Genomic DNA, 16,767 nt, shown 5'->3' with positions numbered 1-16,767 from the left:
GCCCGGGAGACACGAGGTCTCGACATCTTATCTCAAGTCCATGAGACACGAGACTCCGGCTCCTCATCCCATCTCTGGGAGACATGAAGCCCCCGATGCTTTTATAAACCAGATTGATCATCTCTTTGGGAATCCAAGCATGACTAATCGGGACAGCGAGTATGACTCTAGCCCGACTATTTAAGGGATGTGTGATGATACCCCTGTAAGAGCTCGGGTCATGGATGACCCGGGATATCAGATGGATTCCCAAAATCAGGGTCAATTTGCAGGATGGATTCTTGTGAAGCAAGGCAGGTGCAAGCCCGGGCTCTACTCCCCGGGCAACCAGACGCCCAGGCTCTTATATAAGCCCCCGGTAGGCATTCTAACCGTGCCACCTCGATATGAGCGCCGCACTCGAGTACACTAGAAGAATTGGACGCGGGCGACCGTCCTATCTCTGACACTAATCCAAGTGGTTGACAAAGTCAGACAGGCAGGATGTGACTAGTGTATGATTTGACATGTCAGAATGTAGCCGCCCTACTATAATTAGTAGGTAGCACGAAGAACGAGGTCATCATTACTTTTCATACTATAAATACCATGAGCTCTCTTTGCATTTGGGGATTCATTCATTTTTTTTATTGCCTACACTCTTACACCAAGATCACAACCATCACTTGGTTACATTGGTCTTTTGTTGAGTCATACACTGACTTAAGCATCGGACAGGCCACGCCGGCCACCCCTCCGGCGCCCATTCACGAGTTTCTTTCCTTGTGTGCAGGTTACAGCTGAAGCCATATTACAGAGATATATCTCACTGCTCTTATTCCCTTCATTATCTTGATAGCAGATCCGGTGGAGCATCCGAACCGGCTCGTCCATTTCACCAGGATAGCATCAGTCAATGACGAGCTTATAGTTTTTTGGGGTGTGGCTATTATATCTCTACAACACCTGGAAGTCCTGTTTCTCTACATTTTTACTATGAAAAATAGAGTAGGCTCTACGTCTCCCTCTCCAATTTGCTGTTTTTTTTTGGGAAACTCAGGTTTTATCTGGTTAGACGTACCTGTTCGTTATACATTCTGATTCCTTACTGAATCAAATTCTTACTGTACTTGATCATTTTCGAATAAGAAATTAAGGTGGCATTTGTCAATTCCTGTGAACATCTGGCGCCGTAGCTGTTTGTTTCCACCAACTTTCAAAAACCAACTAGTTGAAGTAGTTTTAACATGTATACAAGCCTCTGTCCGATGTCCAACCATAAATCACACAATAATGTTGTCTGATTTGCTGAGGAGGCAATGAACTGTTATTACAAGTGACTGTTCCCACTCATATGAAACCAATTATTTCACTTTAAGAATTAAATAGATGCGTCTATAATGTTTTAGCCAACAGGCAACCACCTCTCGACTGCTCAGTTTTTGCTGCCAAGTGATGGATTTATTTAAAATTAATCAAAGGTATCTAGTCTGGCACAATCTATTTGTGGGAGGACTAAACATACTAGTGCAAATTGTTTTGATGTAACTTCAACTATTGCAGTCTCGTTTTATTTCTTTGACAGATTGTTCCTCGCGGAGCAATTTATTATGGTCCAGCAGACAGTAGCTTCATTTTTTCCCTGGTGAATGGGATTCACCCTTACGTGCAGCGCTACGTCTTTAATGTGCATACTGACAGATATTATCAGCTCAGTCTGGTTTTGAGAATATTACGCACCTGAAGATTGTTGTGGTCAAAGAGTTGTTCTATCAGAATGCTATAAAAAGATGCAAGATTACATCTAAGAAACGATATGCGTGTAACTGCCTTTTGCAGGTATTTAATGCTTATCCGATCCTGACTATGATAGCTAGTTCATATTGGATTTTAGCCACTAATGTCATTATTAACATGGGCCTAAGAAACTGATCTAACAAGGCCCTCATCAATGTCAGTTCATGACAGTCTCTTATCCTGCTGGCAGGGATCTGATTTGCACGCAACATTCATGGAGTTTTCTCGCTTACTCTACAGTGGAACTACTGACTTGCACTTCGCTAATTTTCTTCTAATGGTCACTACCATGACTGGCTCAGGTGAAGATGAGGAGCAAACAGAATTTTTTATTTTAAACAGCCAGAAGGAACCTAATCTCCCCGTGGATGAAGCTTGCTGGTCCTTTCAAACCGACAGTTCTTCATTGGAGAGCGATTCTAAGCTGTTAGAAAATTGTCTACCACAGAAAGTTGAACAAAACTATTCAATGTTCAAGGGTAAACCTGTCATCAATTCAAGTTGGCCACCTGTTGATTGGAAAACTGCACCTGGATTTTAATCTTGTGGTGCATTTGGAACTAAGAAACCAGTGCTTAGGAGCCCGTTGATAACAGGGATACATGTTGCTGAAGAAAATCATGAACAATTTGTTACACCTCGAACTGAGATCAACCATGAATATAATACTGAGCATGATCCTATGGTAATGACTCCGGGAGCAATTTTACTCAGTGCAGATGGTTTAGAATCCAAGTCTAGCCATTCAAGCAACTTGGTTACTTCTGGAATGAGTGCGGCCCTTGGTTCTGTGGATTTTGGTGCTCCTGATATCATGCATTTTAGCCAACCTAATAGCTATGGGTAACATCCATGATTTGATTAGCATGATTATCGACATGCTTATTATAAAAGTCTTCATATATATTAGGAATTCCAATGTAAGTAGAAACCGTTCTTTCAATGATTAAAACTCTCACCAAAGCAAGCAAATTTACACGGATTTTTACTCTGTTCCCTTCGTATCATATATGTAGCTTCTGTCACAGTGCTGTGCAATTGGTGGAGACAACTATCATCAACTCACAGCCTGAAGAATTTGCAGCAGCTCAATGCAGCATACCGATTTAGTTGGAAGAACTACTTGACTTGTTACTTTGATAATAGAAAAACAAGAACTACTTCTATTAGCCAAGTAGGAATTGACTCGGTTCACTCATTTAAGTCTATTCACTCACATTCCTCCAAACTTTCCAGGGTGAACAAAATCCTCCTGAATATATGAGGAAACATATAGCTAATTGTGCATCTTAAGTTTCAGACGATGTCTTGATTTCGAGATCCAATTGTAAGTTGTAACTGTCACATCCCGAGTCTGGGCACGCGCCTACGTGATTTCACAATGGATCCCTATAGGAACTAATTCGTATTCGTCATTGTTTTACGAAAGTGATTAACTCAAATTGTTATATAAGTCTATTGTAAAATCTTTAATTTTTAACATGTAGTACAAGAGGTATCACATTAACAAACCCTACCTCAAATCAAAAATAAAATAATACTGGTTCAACCAAATGACCTTTAATATTAATGGTAAAAATACTCTTAAAAGTATATTACAGAATTGGTGTGAATATTGTCATATAGTTTGCAAAAGTTAATAATCTCTATTTCAAAAACTAATAAAATAAATACACCAATAAGAATGAAATTGAAGTTATTTAATTTTACTTTTGCAAAATATAATTTTCAGTCCCATAATCATTGCATTACATTATTATTATTATTATTATTATTATTATTATTATTTTTGTTTTTCGATTGTTGATTTAATTCTTTTTATATAAGATACAGATTTTCCATTTAAGTTTTATCTACTCTAGATATTTAAATTGAAATGCAAATGATTAATATGTTTATAAAGTTAAAAATTTCGACTTTAATAAAAAGATTAGATATAGATAATCAACCTCTTAATTTATAATTATCATTTTTATTATAAAATTTGTATTTTTAATTGATATTTGAGGGCATTGCACATGTAAAACAAGTAGTTAGGCCTGCGTTTAAAAAAAAAGCACACACGCACTAGTCCTTTTGACCCATTTTCCCCTGCTAGCGTTGCTCCCGCGCCCAAAAACCCAGCTGAGTGTCGTTCTTGAAATCAAGAAATAGCCAGAGAAAAATGGGGAAGAAAGTGAAGAAGACGACCCCAAAATCGAACACCAGTAGCAGCGTTCAAAAGCAAGAAGAGCTGTTGAAAACACTCGATGACTTTACTAGCAAAGAGAATTGGGACCAATTCTTCACCGTGCGAGGCAGCGAAGACTCTTTCGAGTGGTATGCCGAATGGCCCCAAATCCAAAACTTAATCACAACCCATCTTTTGCCATCTTCATTACCGCCCGAATCCGAAAGAGAGTTTCCTCGGGTGGAGGCGGAACAGATGAGCATACTGGTGCCCGGGTGTGGAAACTCGAGGCTCTCTGAGCATTTATACGATGTGGGGTTTAGAAATATAACCAATATTGATTTCTCGAAGGTGGTTATATCGAATATGCTGCGAAGGAATGTGAGAGAACGGCCGGAGATGAAGTGGCGCGTCATGGATATGACAAATATGCAGGTGATTTGATGAATCTTGAGTTTTCTTTATGGAAATTTGTGTGAGGTTGGATGTTTGATTAAGCATGTTGTATAGTGGGTTTGACCACAACAGCTTAATTTCTTTCTCCGGTTTTAGTAACCAAACGTAGTCTAGTAGTTGTGGCCAGTGGTAGACTGAGGTAAATTGAACATCAGACTCAAAAATTTTTAACTAATAAAGTCACGTACACCCTCCTGGATGGATGTTGTCAATAAGCTGGGAAATAAAATTGGATGAGATTATGTTTTACATTTCTTGCTCTTTTATCAATAAACTTCCATGTCCAATACCCTTTGTATTATGATAAAATATGCAGCAGAACCATTTATGCTGCAAATCTTTGAATCTACTCAATAATTTAGATGTATCGTGGGTAATTGTTTTCTTTGACAATTGTGTATAGCTCATTGTATTTTTTTTCCACACTTCTATTTTCATACCTGCATAGTTTCATCTAATAGTTTTGACTTCAATTCAGTTTGCGAACGAGAGCTTTGATGCCATTATCGACAAGGGAGGATTGGATGCTTTGATGGAGCCGGAGCATGGGTCCAAATTGGGGAATCTTTATCTATCAGAGGTAAGCTCTATGAAAGTTTTAGAGTTCTACACTTTCATCTTAATGTATATGCCTACGTCATATCAGTTCAGCAATATATCTTTGGTTCAAATGCTTAATTTGTTCAATTCATAAATATTCCTAAATCACACATTTGAGCAATATATGTTTCATCCATCGTAGATTTGTTCAATTTATATGTATATGTTTATATTTGTGTGCTACCAGGTGCGAAGGCTTTTAAAAGTTGGAGGGAAATTTATTTGCCTCACTTTAGCAGAATCTCATGTTTTAGGTATTGTTCCTCTTCCATATATCTAATTGAGCGATAGCTTTGAATATTTGTAATACTAGGAAAGTGCATGTGCGTTACACGTGGTTGACTAACGATCAAAACATAATTATGAAATTTAGATATTGTTTAAAATCGTTTGAATAACATCATGTTTAAGAGTATTTGTCAATCTAAACAGATCAAAACACAATAGATAAAATAGCATCATGACCATAAACATATATGATCACTTGTTCATATGACAAACTTTTCAATCAACGTGATTATGACATAATAACAATTCCATCAAACCAGAAATGATCTTTTTCATCCAAATACCATTTCATAAAAGAAAAACAGTAAAAATACATTAATAGAGTAATGGATTTTACCAAGGCCCAAACCACAATGTACTTAAATTAAGTACACAAAAGGTAATACTAAAAGTCACAAGAATATAATAAACCCGTGAACCAAAAATAAATACTACAAGACATCAATTTCTACCAACATAAATACAATTGAATAATAAATACTAAAGTGAATTAAATCCTATTAACTTAACATGGACAATGACTAAAAACAAATGCCACAAAGAGGAAAAAATGGGGTGAAAATAACAAAAAACGAATGTCGCAAAGAAAAAAAATAAATCATAGAGAAAACAATAAAAAAAAGCTAAGAATAATGATAAAACAAGTGGAAAAAGAATACAAAGGTAATACTAAAGGTCACAAGAATTTAATAAACACGTGAAAAAAAATACAAAGGTAATACTAAAGATCACAAGAATATAACAAACATATGAACAAAAAATAAATGCACAGGACATCAATTTCTACCAACATAATAAAATTGAATGATAACTACTAAAATGAATTAAATCCTATTAACCGCATGGACAATGACAAAATAACCCCATCACTATGTCAAAATGAACAAAAAATAAATGCACAAGACATTAATTTCTACCAACATAAATACAATTGAGTGATAACTACTAAAATGAATTAAATCATATTAACCTTAACATGGACAATGACGAAAATAACCCCATCAACTATGTCAAAATGCAAAACAAGAAGTAATAATAGTAAGCTCACAAATAGAACTCATATATTTATAGGTATATAGATATAGATTCTGCTATATTCTCCCCATTCTCCCTCTCTCATGCACATTCTGGTGAAAGTCAGTGCTGCTTTTGGGGAAATGCTAGTATCTTATTGTATATTTGCTCCTTTCATACTGTGAAAATGCACTTTTGTTGAAGTCGTTAAACTTTATACTTGATGCATTATGAATATCTCTCAGATCTACTTTTACCTAAGTATCGGTTTGGGTGGAAGATAAGTCTTCTCGCAATTGGTGAGGAGTCGTCATCTAGAAATCTTAAACTGCAGACTTTTATGGTGATTGCTGAGAAAGATACTATTTCTGCAATTTCTGAGATATCAGCATTCGTAGATCAATCGTCTATCATATGTCATGGTTATCAGGTACAAGTATTTGTTACCTTTTCCTTTAACCCTAAAAACCTCCGTCGAAAGAATGAGGCAATTTAGTTGGAGATTTTTTTTTTAAATAAGAACGCGACAGATCATTTTTCCACCTCATAGGTATACAAATCAATTGCGATGTAATTTACTTTGAAAAGATAATGAAGATATATACGAGAATGTATGTGTGCTGGAATTAAAGTACTGTTTTTATTCCATTGAAACACTGTGGAAAGCTGCTACACATATATACAAGAAAACAAATCAATAAATAACCTCAATCTAATGAATTTAAAGTTTAAAATACAAATGATCCGATAACATCTTATCTTAACAAAACAGTCTATCCATATCAATTATTGGATATTCAACATTCCCTTCAAGTTGGGTTGTATATGTTGATCATACCCAACTTAGACAACAAGTCTTCGAATGTAGGACGAGATAGGGCTTTTGTTAGGATGTTTGCAACTTGTGAATGACTAGGAACGTAGCAAAGTTTCTTGTGAATGACAGACGAATGCAATATGCTTAGTTCGATCAAGATGAACTGGATTCTTGGTGATACTTATTGCAGCTCGATTGTCACACTTGAGTTCCACTGTCTGGCGACCCCTAATTTCAATTATGTGAACAACCTCTGAATCTAAATGCGTTCACAAATTCCATTGGCCAAGGAGGCAAACTCGGCTTCTACACTGCTTCTTGTCACAACAGTTTGTTGTCACTAGATTACCCCATACAAATGAGCAATATCCGGATGTGGATCGTCTGTCAATTGAAGATCCTGTCCAATTAGCATCATTGTATAACTGTATGTTTCCTGAGGAGGTTTTGCTAAAATCATAGTTCATTTCCCGGAGATCCCTTTAGATACTTCAACCTCGAATGACAACATCCATATGTTCTTCTCCTGGATTGTTCATGAACTGGCTTATGACACTTACAACAAACCCAATATCAGGTTTTGTGTGAGATAGATATTTTAGTTTACCTACTAGCATCTGATATCGTCCTTTGTCATCTGTTGGACTATCCTCTTTCTTCTCAATTTTTATATTTGGGCCCATAAGAGTGACAACATGCTTGCATCTCAATATCCCTGTTTCTTTCAAAAAGTCCCAAGACATATTTACTTTGAGAGATACAGATTCTATGCTTTGATCATGACATTTTCATTCCCAAGAAATATTTCAAATGCTCCAAGTCCATCTCGAATTCTTTTGAGAGCAACTGTTTTGCCTTAATGATATCCTCTTCATGGTTTCCAGTAATAACAATATCGTCAACATAAACAATGATAACAAAAATCCTGTCTTTGTCGGAGTGTTGACAAACATTGTGTGATCTGATTGGCACTGCATGTATCTAAGGATGTAAACGAACCACGTTGCTCGTGAGCTACTCGAAGCCCGGCTCGGTAAAAAGCTCGTTCGAATGTAGGAATGTTGGTAACATTTTAATAAAAAAATTAATGATTTATATAAAAATGAATTAAACCTGAATTAAATTAATTATTAATCAGTCTTCGACATAGAACTTGTCTGTCCTAAACAAAACTGCAGCGGCTAGACATAATTAAAAATTCAACATAATAAAATCAATCGCTTAGATAATGGAAGTAAGATACTCAAAGTCTTGGTCGCTCCTTACCCGCGCTAGAATTTTTCTCAAACCACCAAGAAAATTGCGAATAGTGTAGAGTAATTTATGTATCTCTGTCTTGAAATCTGAGAAGAGTTAGCGTCTTAAGGTGATAGTGAACGTGTTTCTCAGCCCCTAAAGTGGGTATTTTAATCATGTAATAATCCTTATTGAGATAAGATTTTTTAAAATTTATATATTATATAATTTACACTTGATTAATGCAATTTTCATCAGCATTAGAAATGATATTCTGATTTATAGATATTTATCTTGCATGTTTTATTGAGGAATATTCTGATTTATAGATATTTATCTTGCATCTAGCTGGATCGGGAAACATAAAGAGTTTAAGACATTCTTGGTTTCAGATTTATTAAGGGATTGGAGTTATATGTGTTGTTAATATGATCTGCGTTTTTTTGTTGTTGTGCGGACCACTTGTGTGCTTTTTGTAATTAATAACTTTTAATTATATATTATAATATTGTTTCCTATAAAAATAAAATAAAATTGTGATACTCTTTTTGTTGAATACGCTTGGAGTTTGGGTGCATTTATGTTAGGGAAATTGATTTAATCTTTTACATATTTTAGGCTTCTGGCCTTAGTGAGGCACTTGAAAGGGAGAAAAAGTTCCGCTCAGAACACTCTAGTGGCTCTGATATACTGTATTCGCTAGAGGACCTGAAGCTTGGGGCAAGAGGATATCTGGCGGAGCTTGATCCAGGTCGTAGGGTAAAGCTAACTTTAGGTGAACCTGGAGTGTCCTATTTCTCCTACAGAGCCGTGCTTCTTGATGCTCAGCGAGACTCTGTGCCTTTCTCTTTAAATTTTGGAGTATTCCTTGTTCCAAAAGTTAGTTTTTTCCGAATCCATTTAAATGCTTGATTATATGTGTGCACCTTGTATACTAAGCTCATGAAACCTTTCTCGAAAATTTATATTTTAGACACGTGCTCATGAGTGGCTATTCTCATCAGAAGAAGGGCAATGGCTCGTTGTTGTGAGCTCGAAGGCTGCCCGTTTGCTGATGGTACTTCTCATAGTCAGCTGTATGAGTTCTCTTTATGCATCTTGGTAGTTATTTTTAATTCTTTAATGATACAATAATATTGCTAAATGCTAGATTATACTGGATTCTAGCCATGCTAGTGCTTCCATGGAGGATATACAGGTAATTCCCTTTTTTTTTTTGTTGTTAGGCATTGTTAGTCTGAATTTAACTGTATCACTTTCTTGTATTTTGCTTTTTCTTGTTTTAGATGGATCTTTCTCCTTTAGTGAAGCAACTGTCGCCTGGAAATATTGATGGAGTTCAAATCCCGTATGCTTCTGCAATCTTATCTTTTTGTATTCATCATTAGGCATAAATATTATTTTTATCTTTTTTTATTCATATGTTATGCTAGCTTGTAGTTTTGTAAACTCAATTTTCTTATGGGGTTTTATTTTAAGGATTTCTACTCTTCCTCAGCTGACACGATCGTTTCATGCACATGTTATTGTCAATTTGATTTCTTTTGCACTTGTCTTTATTTACTAATGATTGAATTAGATACGGTCACTTGATATATATGAACGCCTGCAATTTTCCATTGAACTGAACCGTGATTCTGTTGGTAGCAGCCTTGACAAGCCTTGATCTTTTTCTTCCATGTATTTCGAGTGTCACGAAGAAGGGTTTTTACAAATAAGATGATCTAATTGAAAATTATGGGATTGCATTTGTTTTAACAGGATCCTAGAATCTGTAATTTTTATCCTTTATGGTAACTGGACTGAGGAAATTTCAGAAGTAAATATCTATTAGAAAATGGGACAATGCGTATCCAAATAGGATCTTTATACTTGAATATGATACGAATTAACCCAAATCTTTTGTTGTGCATAACACTACCATGAATGCAGTTGAATTTTTGAGGTTCTTGGGAAGGCCTTTGTACAGTATTATTCCAATAAATTTCTTTATTACAAAGTCCTCTGTTTTAAAGGATCGTGGGATTGTGTCTTGAATAATGGTGTTACTGGGATAATGGCAAATAGAAGACAGAAGTAGCCAACTTCTTACTGATTGGAACTTTTCTTTTACTTTTGCGTCAGGATCTTACCTTGGAATTGTTCTCAATCGCTGCTGCATGTTATAAGGCCTCTACTATGTTTATTAGATACACATTTTAATCTTTTCATTTCTCACAGGGAAAACATCCTGTTATTCTTCCCTACCGACAATTTTTATTCGCTTCACGTTTGAGTAAAGAACAAGAGTTAGATGCCACTAAGGGCAGTACAACAAACTGTATACTATGCCTAAAGTATAATACTTGTATAAAATAAGAGGAAAAGAGTAATTCTTGCAATGCACATTTTGTTTTGTTTCTAATGTTTTTTGCTATTTTGGCCAGAGATGAGTTGAAAGTGATGCCTTCTTGAATTTTTGAGAACCCTTTCATCTTTACTGACTAGAGTTCGTCAAATGGACATGATCAGGTTTATGGCTGCAGGTGATGGAATCAAGCATCGAAAAATTGTTCACCAGGTTTAAAATCACATCATATCGTTTCATTAACATGCACTTTTGTTTATGTGAGCTATCTTATTATCATTATATCAATTTGGAAGAAAGAAAATTAAAGAGTAAGGTAACTGCTTGCTACAAGATAAAATGTTCTTGATTAGACAGCAGTACCTCACTCCTGATGTGGTATTTAGCAAAATATGTTATGGTTGTGATGTTGATCCTATTACTTCAAATGAGTCTTCATGTTTGACGTTTTGTACGCTCGGCTATCTTGTAAGTAATTTATTTTCCTGGAGGCATTAGACTTGTTATTAATCACATGATTATTTTAATTGGATGTGGAAGGGAAAATTGCCCCATCAGATATTTAAGGATCCACTGGGTGGAAATTCGATGAAAATTTCATCTTGGAAATTTGTTTTGTTGAAGATGATAAAAAAGTTAGCGAGTTGGAAGAAAGAGTTTTTGTCTAAAGGGGTAGATCAACTCTGATTTTAGCATTGTTGAATGCTCTACCAAAGCACTTCATGTCTCTTTTTAGGGTACCAAGAGGTGTAGCGGAGTTTATGGAGAGGAATACGAGAGATTTTCTTTGGGATGAAGCTGATGGAGATGTGCTTTGTCATATGGTTGCATGAGATCAAGTCTGTAAACCGAAAAAAAAGAAAGTCCGTTTGAGTATTGAAAACATTTGTCTGAGGAATAGATCCTTATGGGAAAATGGTAGAGAAGGTGGTCTGTTGAGGAGGAACCGTTATGGAATAAGGTTATTGTGAGCAACTTCAGATTATAGGATAATGGTTGGGACACAGGTTTAGCAAAATATGGTACATTTAGAAGTCCTTTGAAGTTTATTTCGAGCATTTATCAGGCTTTTCACCGGTTTGTGAGCGCAGTGGCTTGAGGGGGTAATAAGGTCATGTTTTGGGATGATAAGTGGTTGGGGGATTCTTCTTTTAAGGATTTTCATCTTTTTATTTTCAGCTATCGTCTGCTCATAATAAACCCATTTCTCATTGTGTTTGGGTGGAGGACTTTACCTCCTCTTCTTTATCTTGGGACTTGCATTTGCGGAGAGATTTGGGGGATGAGGAAGTGGATGAGTTGAGCTTTTTGTTACGATCTTTAGAGAGGTCAGATTGGCTGAGGGGGTCGATGATATCAGGGTTTGGGACGGGGATCCTTCAATGTTTTCTCAGTTAAATCTTTCTTCAAGTCTTTCTTTCCGATCAATAGGTTTCTTTTTTCCCCCTCTCTTTCATGTTATTGGAAAGTTCTGATCACACCAAAGGTTCAAGTCTTTTCGTAGATCGTGGTGCTGGGTAAGCTGCCTACTTGTGAGATGATGCAAAAGAAATAGCCTTCGTGTGCTCTGTGTCCGAATTGTGTATGCTGTGCTGGAATAAGGTGGTGTCTCAGGATCCAGGGGCGGAGCCGGGATTCAGAAGTACCTGGGTCTAGCTCCGCCACGTGCTAGACGATAATAAAGGTGAACATTCGGTTAAAACAAACTGAACTTTTTAAAATCGAATTAACCGAACTTTTTTTCGCCTAACCAAAACAAACGAACTTTACTATAAAAATAGAACAAACCAAACCGAACTTTCATTGTATTTGTTGGTCAGTATGGTTGGAGTGGATAGACAGATTTTTGACAACTTATAGGAGTCGATTGAAAAGTGTTGAGACAAGATTAAGATTCGGACATCTAGCTAGATTGGGAAGCATGTAGAGTTTAAAAACTTCTCGATTTCAGACTTAGTGAGAAATTGGAGTTATATATGTTGATTTGTGCAGGGCTTTTGTCTGTTTTATTTCTTTCTGTGCGCATCACTTGTCCGCTATCTGTAATTATTGATTCCAATTAATAAATATAATTTAGTTTCCTATATAAAAAAAAATATAATAATTGTTTTAATCATCATCTGTGCGACAACCTAACAAGATTGTTTAATTGCTGTTTATGGACTGTGAAAGTTACCTTTTACCAGCAGTTCAGGATTCAATGGCTTTTAACTGTTTTGGTTACAACTTGCATGTGGAATTGTTGAAGGTGTTGGTTTTTTATGATTTGATGTTTATGAGTGTCGGATAGAAATCAAGTGCCGAGTGCTTGTAAGAATGTGTTGGACCACATAAAAAATTTAACCTTGGCATCTCTACCTTGAACTCGGCAACATCCCATGTGGATTGTTCCATGCAAACCAAATGAAGATTAAAGTTCCTCGGTGGTGTTCTGTGAGACTATGTAATATTACTGGTACACAGAAAATCTTTTGCATTCTCATCTTTTTTCTTGCTTTTGTTCTTAATTTCTTTCTCCAGGTTACATCTGCATTGACCGGTCAAATTGTTGTGGAAGATGTGATCTGTAACAAGCTTGATGATGAGATTCAACGTCGGTTTCCATCTAAAGACTTAATTTTCCGCCGCCTTACATTTCAACGAACCGAGAGTTTAGTGCAATCTGAAGCTATTCTGTCGGTAGTACCAGATGATATGTCAAACAAAGTAGAGGTCAAGGCAGCCAGGGCAGCTTCCAAGTCAAGGCAAAAAGGAAAGCAGAGAAATTTTGATTCTCAGTTGTCTGGGTCGCTTGGTTAGCATCTGATTGTCTTCTCATGGTTCAATTTACGAGTTTCTTTTCTTTTTTTGAGTTGCGGTTGTGCCTATGATTATGATTATTATTTGACCGATGATTTCTTTAACTTATTTTCATTCAATGGTCAAATACTTTCCTCCTGAAGCTGGGATTCCTGTTTCATATCTCTGGTTTTGAATGGATTGCTTTGATTCTGGTGACTAATGCACAGCATCAGAGAAAATGTCCCTATTCGGCCCTTTCTATAAATAGATTATTCTGGATCTGTTATGCACCTAACTCCTGATCCGATTTTTGAAGAGAACGATGTTTTTGTACAGTGTCAGATGTGGAATGAAAGGAAAACTAATCCGCACTTAATTGCTATTGTTTCCTTTTTGAGAATGGTTGTTTTCAGAAAAAGTTTTACTTGGTGATGATTCTTTACAGTGACGCTGGATCATCTGCAGAGTGCATCAAGCAGTGAAATGAATGTTGATCAGAATTATTTGGCTAGTTCGTATCACAATGGGATTATATCTGGATTAATGTTGATTTCTTTACATTTGGAAAGGCTTGTGTCAGTCGGGAGCATGGTGAGATAGAACCAAAATTTCAGTTATCTTTTCTTCTTCCGCTTTCGGTGTTTTGAGGCCAAGGGGAAATCTTATTACCTGGAATCTTTTCTAGAGTAGAATATCATAAATTCGTTGTTATCTATTTATCACCAAATAATTTATTGTCCTTTATTTTTATGATGAGCTGGATGATACGGGGCTATGGGCATGGGGTGGCATTGCTAACATGCAAAGATCTTGTGCATCCTATTTTTACCTCAAAAATTCGATATGTCCCTCAAAGGGGTTTCGCCTGAAACTTGTTTTTTGTTCTTTTTCTTTCTTTCTTTTTTCCCCTTCTTTCTTTTTTGTGATATGTTCCTCGGAGATGACATCAATCCTTGTGGTTGGTCCTGTGTTCCAAAAAGGTTCTTATAACTGATGGTGCCTTTTTCAACTTTCCCAGGTCAAGACAGTCGTCATTGGTCTTGGAGCAGGATTACTACCAATGTTTTTCCGGAAGAACCTCCCATTTCTTGAGATTGAGGTGTAACTGGGTTCTGATTTTATCGCTTTAAATTTGATTCTTTTATCCTTTTCTCATGGTAGCATTCTTAACTTTACAGGCTGTCGAATTAGATCCTGTGGTATTAGATGTTGCTGGACACTATTTTGGTTTTAGAGAAGATCAACATTTGAAGGTGATGCTCAAGTATTTTCAGATTAATCGTCTCAAGTTCCAACTTAGTATGGATTGAAATGTGCATACAAAATAATAATTTGCTTGGTGTGATAAGTTGCATTAGATTCCTCTTCCATATCATCCTCAATCCTCATCCATATCAGCGGTCGAATTCCAACAACCTCAAACTGATTTTAGTATTTTTTTCTTTTAATTTTTTATGTATGTGTTGTATTTTCTTCCACTTGCTCAATACTGTCCGTAATGGCTGGTTTTAGACGTGTTTAACCACCTTAAATGTTCATCCCAAATCTTTTTGCATCGCTCCATCCTTGTAATTTCTAATTAGCCTGTCAGCAACTGGAGAAAATTTCTATATTACAAGTTTTCTCAGATGAGTAAATGTTATTATATCACAAGATCTTGTTTTTGCATTTCATGGTCAAAATAAGAAGCCTTATTGTTCATGCTTCTGTTCACATTGCTAATTGCTCATTGATTTTTATTTGATATGCGGCTCAAACTTTCTACTCATAGTGCTGTTTATCCTGAAAATGTATCTTGGTTTTATGGTGGTAAACTTTAAAATATTTAATTTTATAATTTGCTTTATTGAAATCTGATGAAAAATATCCATATAATACAAAATAAAAATTGTACGACTTTATTTTGAACAGCTTAAAAGATATTATAATTTCTGTATTTTAGTGTTTAGGGTATTGAAAATGGAGAGGTTTATGCATGATAATTTTGCAGTTTAGATTTAGTCTGTCTTACGGTCGAAACATTATAATTCTTTTTCCCTTCTGAGATACTAATTTATCCCTTCATTGAATGATGTTTGTATTTTTAGTTTAATTGCCTGCGTCTTTTATTTTTGCTTCCTTGTTTTTCTTCCAGGTACATATTGCCGATGGGATAAAGTTCGTCAGGGATATAGAAAATTCTGAGGCAACGTGTAATAATGACGAAAATGATGCTCTCAACCAGAAGTTAGTGAATGAAGAAGGAAAAGAGTCTTGCAGAATTGACATACTTATTGTCGATGTGGACTCTGATGATTCGAGGTGATGCAAATGATATACTGTTTATTTTAACGCTACTCAAGTTTAGTTTCTTATAACTCACTCCTTGCTCTCTTGCATTTGCAGCTCTGGTTTAACCTGTCCTGCTGCAGATTTCGTTGAGGAATCGTTTCTTTTGACTGCCAAAAATTCACTTTCTGAGCAGGGCTTATTCATAGTTAATTTGGTTTCTAGGTCCTCTGCTGTTAAGGTTCCAGTATATTCAAGATTGAAAAAGGTGAGTGAAAAAGATGATCCTATAATTACTCCTACCAATATTCTGCCCAGACATAAAATAATGTTTAGGGTCCTCATAATAAACTATTCCTCTTATTCTTAATATTTGTTTCAATATGGTGTGTGCTGGTTCTCTTGATGTATTGAGTGTTACATATACGTACCGATGACTGATATATTCATGCTCATGCTTACAGTTCTTGGTTTATTAAAAAAGTAATAGGATGTAATTCCCTAGAACTGGGCGTTTTAGGCTGCATTATATTTTTGTGCTTCTAACTTTGTTTTGTTTGTATGAGTGTTTTACAGGTATTTAGCAATCTCTATACTCTACAGCTTGAGGAAGACGTCAATGAAGTCATTTTTGCCCTTAAGAGCAATACTCCGGTTGAAGAAGATAAACTTTCCGATGCTTTTGGAGTACTGGCAAGATTACTAGAGCTGGAGAAACAGGAATGGAGCCAAAGTATCATAGATGCCTCAAAATTAATCAAGCGGCTAGTATGAAATCTTGGTATCTGAATGCATACCCGCAGTTTTGTTTAGTTGCTTCAAGTTTGTAGTGTTTGGATCAACAGAGATTTTCATTCTTTTTCTTGAAGAGTACTATAAAAGTTTTCCAAGTTAGGTTACTGTAACTTTTTAGATCACCTGTGTAACAAACATACATTAAAATTCCTTCCTGTTTGGGAAGAATCTACATCAATTTTCCATGCCTTCAATATAAACTTCAGTCTACTCACTTGC

The 16,767-nt window shown here is 35.9% G+C and overlaps 1 protein-coding gene and 1 long non-coding RNA gene across 2 annotated transcripts; both read left to right on the top strand.

The window, feature by feature from the left end:
• Nucleotides 1–1,569: 1,569 nt before the first annotated feature.
• LOC140985332 (uncharacterized) lies at nucleotides 1,570–2,271 on the top strand. The gene is made up of 2 exons (XR_012176744.1): nucleotides 1,570–1,818; nucleotides 1,938–2,271. It is a non-coding gene; the product is annotated as an uncharacterized lncRNA (long non-coding RNA).
• Nucleotides 2,272–3,827: 1,556 nt separating this feature from the next.
• LOC140984177 (uncharacterized) lies at nucleotides 3,828–16,748 on the top strand. Its single transcript, XM_073451417.1, has 16 exons — nucleotides 3,828–4,381; nucleotides 4,881–4,982; nucleotides 5,190–5,256; nucleotides 6,550–6,734; nucleotides 8,976–9,236; nucleotides 9,331–9,414; nucleotides 9,508–9,555; nucleotides 9,644–9,705; nucleotides 10,869–10,917; nucleotides 13,225–13,498; nucleotides 13,931–14,076; nucleotides 14,504–14,584; nucleotides 14,664–14,738; nucleotides 15,620–15,786; nucleotides 15,871–16,021; nucleotides 16,330–16,748. The coding sequence occupies exons 1-16, from the start codon at nucleotides 3,941–3,943 to the stop codon at nucleotides 16,525–16,527; spliced, it is 2,391 nt and encodes a 796-aa protein (XP_073307518.1). The 5' UTR covers nucleotides 3,828–3,940; the 3' UTR covers nucleotides 16,528–16,748.
• The last annotated feature ends 19 nt before the right edge of the window (nucleotides 16,749–16,767 follow it).

Source organism: Primulina huaijiensis, chromosome 9, assembly GCF_012295235.1.
Source record: "Primulina huaijiensis isolate GDHJ02 chromosome 9, ASM1229523v2, whole genome shotgun sequence".
Taxonomy (NCBI): domain Eukaryota; kingdom Viridiplantae; phylum Streptophyta; class Magnoliopsida; order Lamiales; family Gesneriaceae; genus Primulina; species Primulina huaijiensis.
The sequence above is the reverse complement of the archived record's forward strand: the minus strand, read 5'-3'. Positions and strand labels throughout refer to the sequence as shown.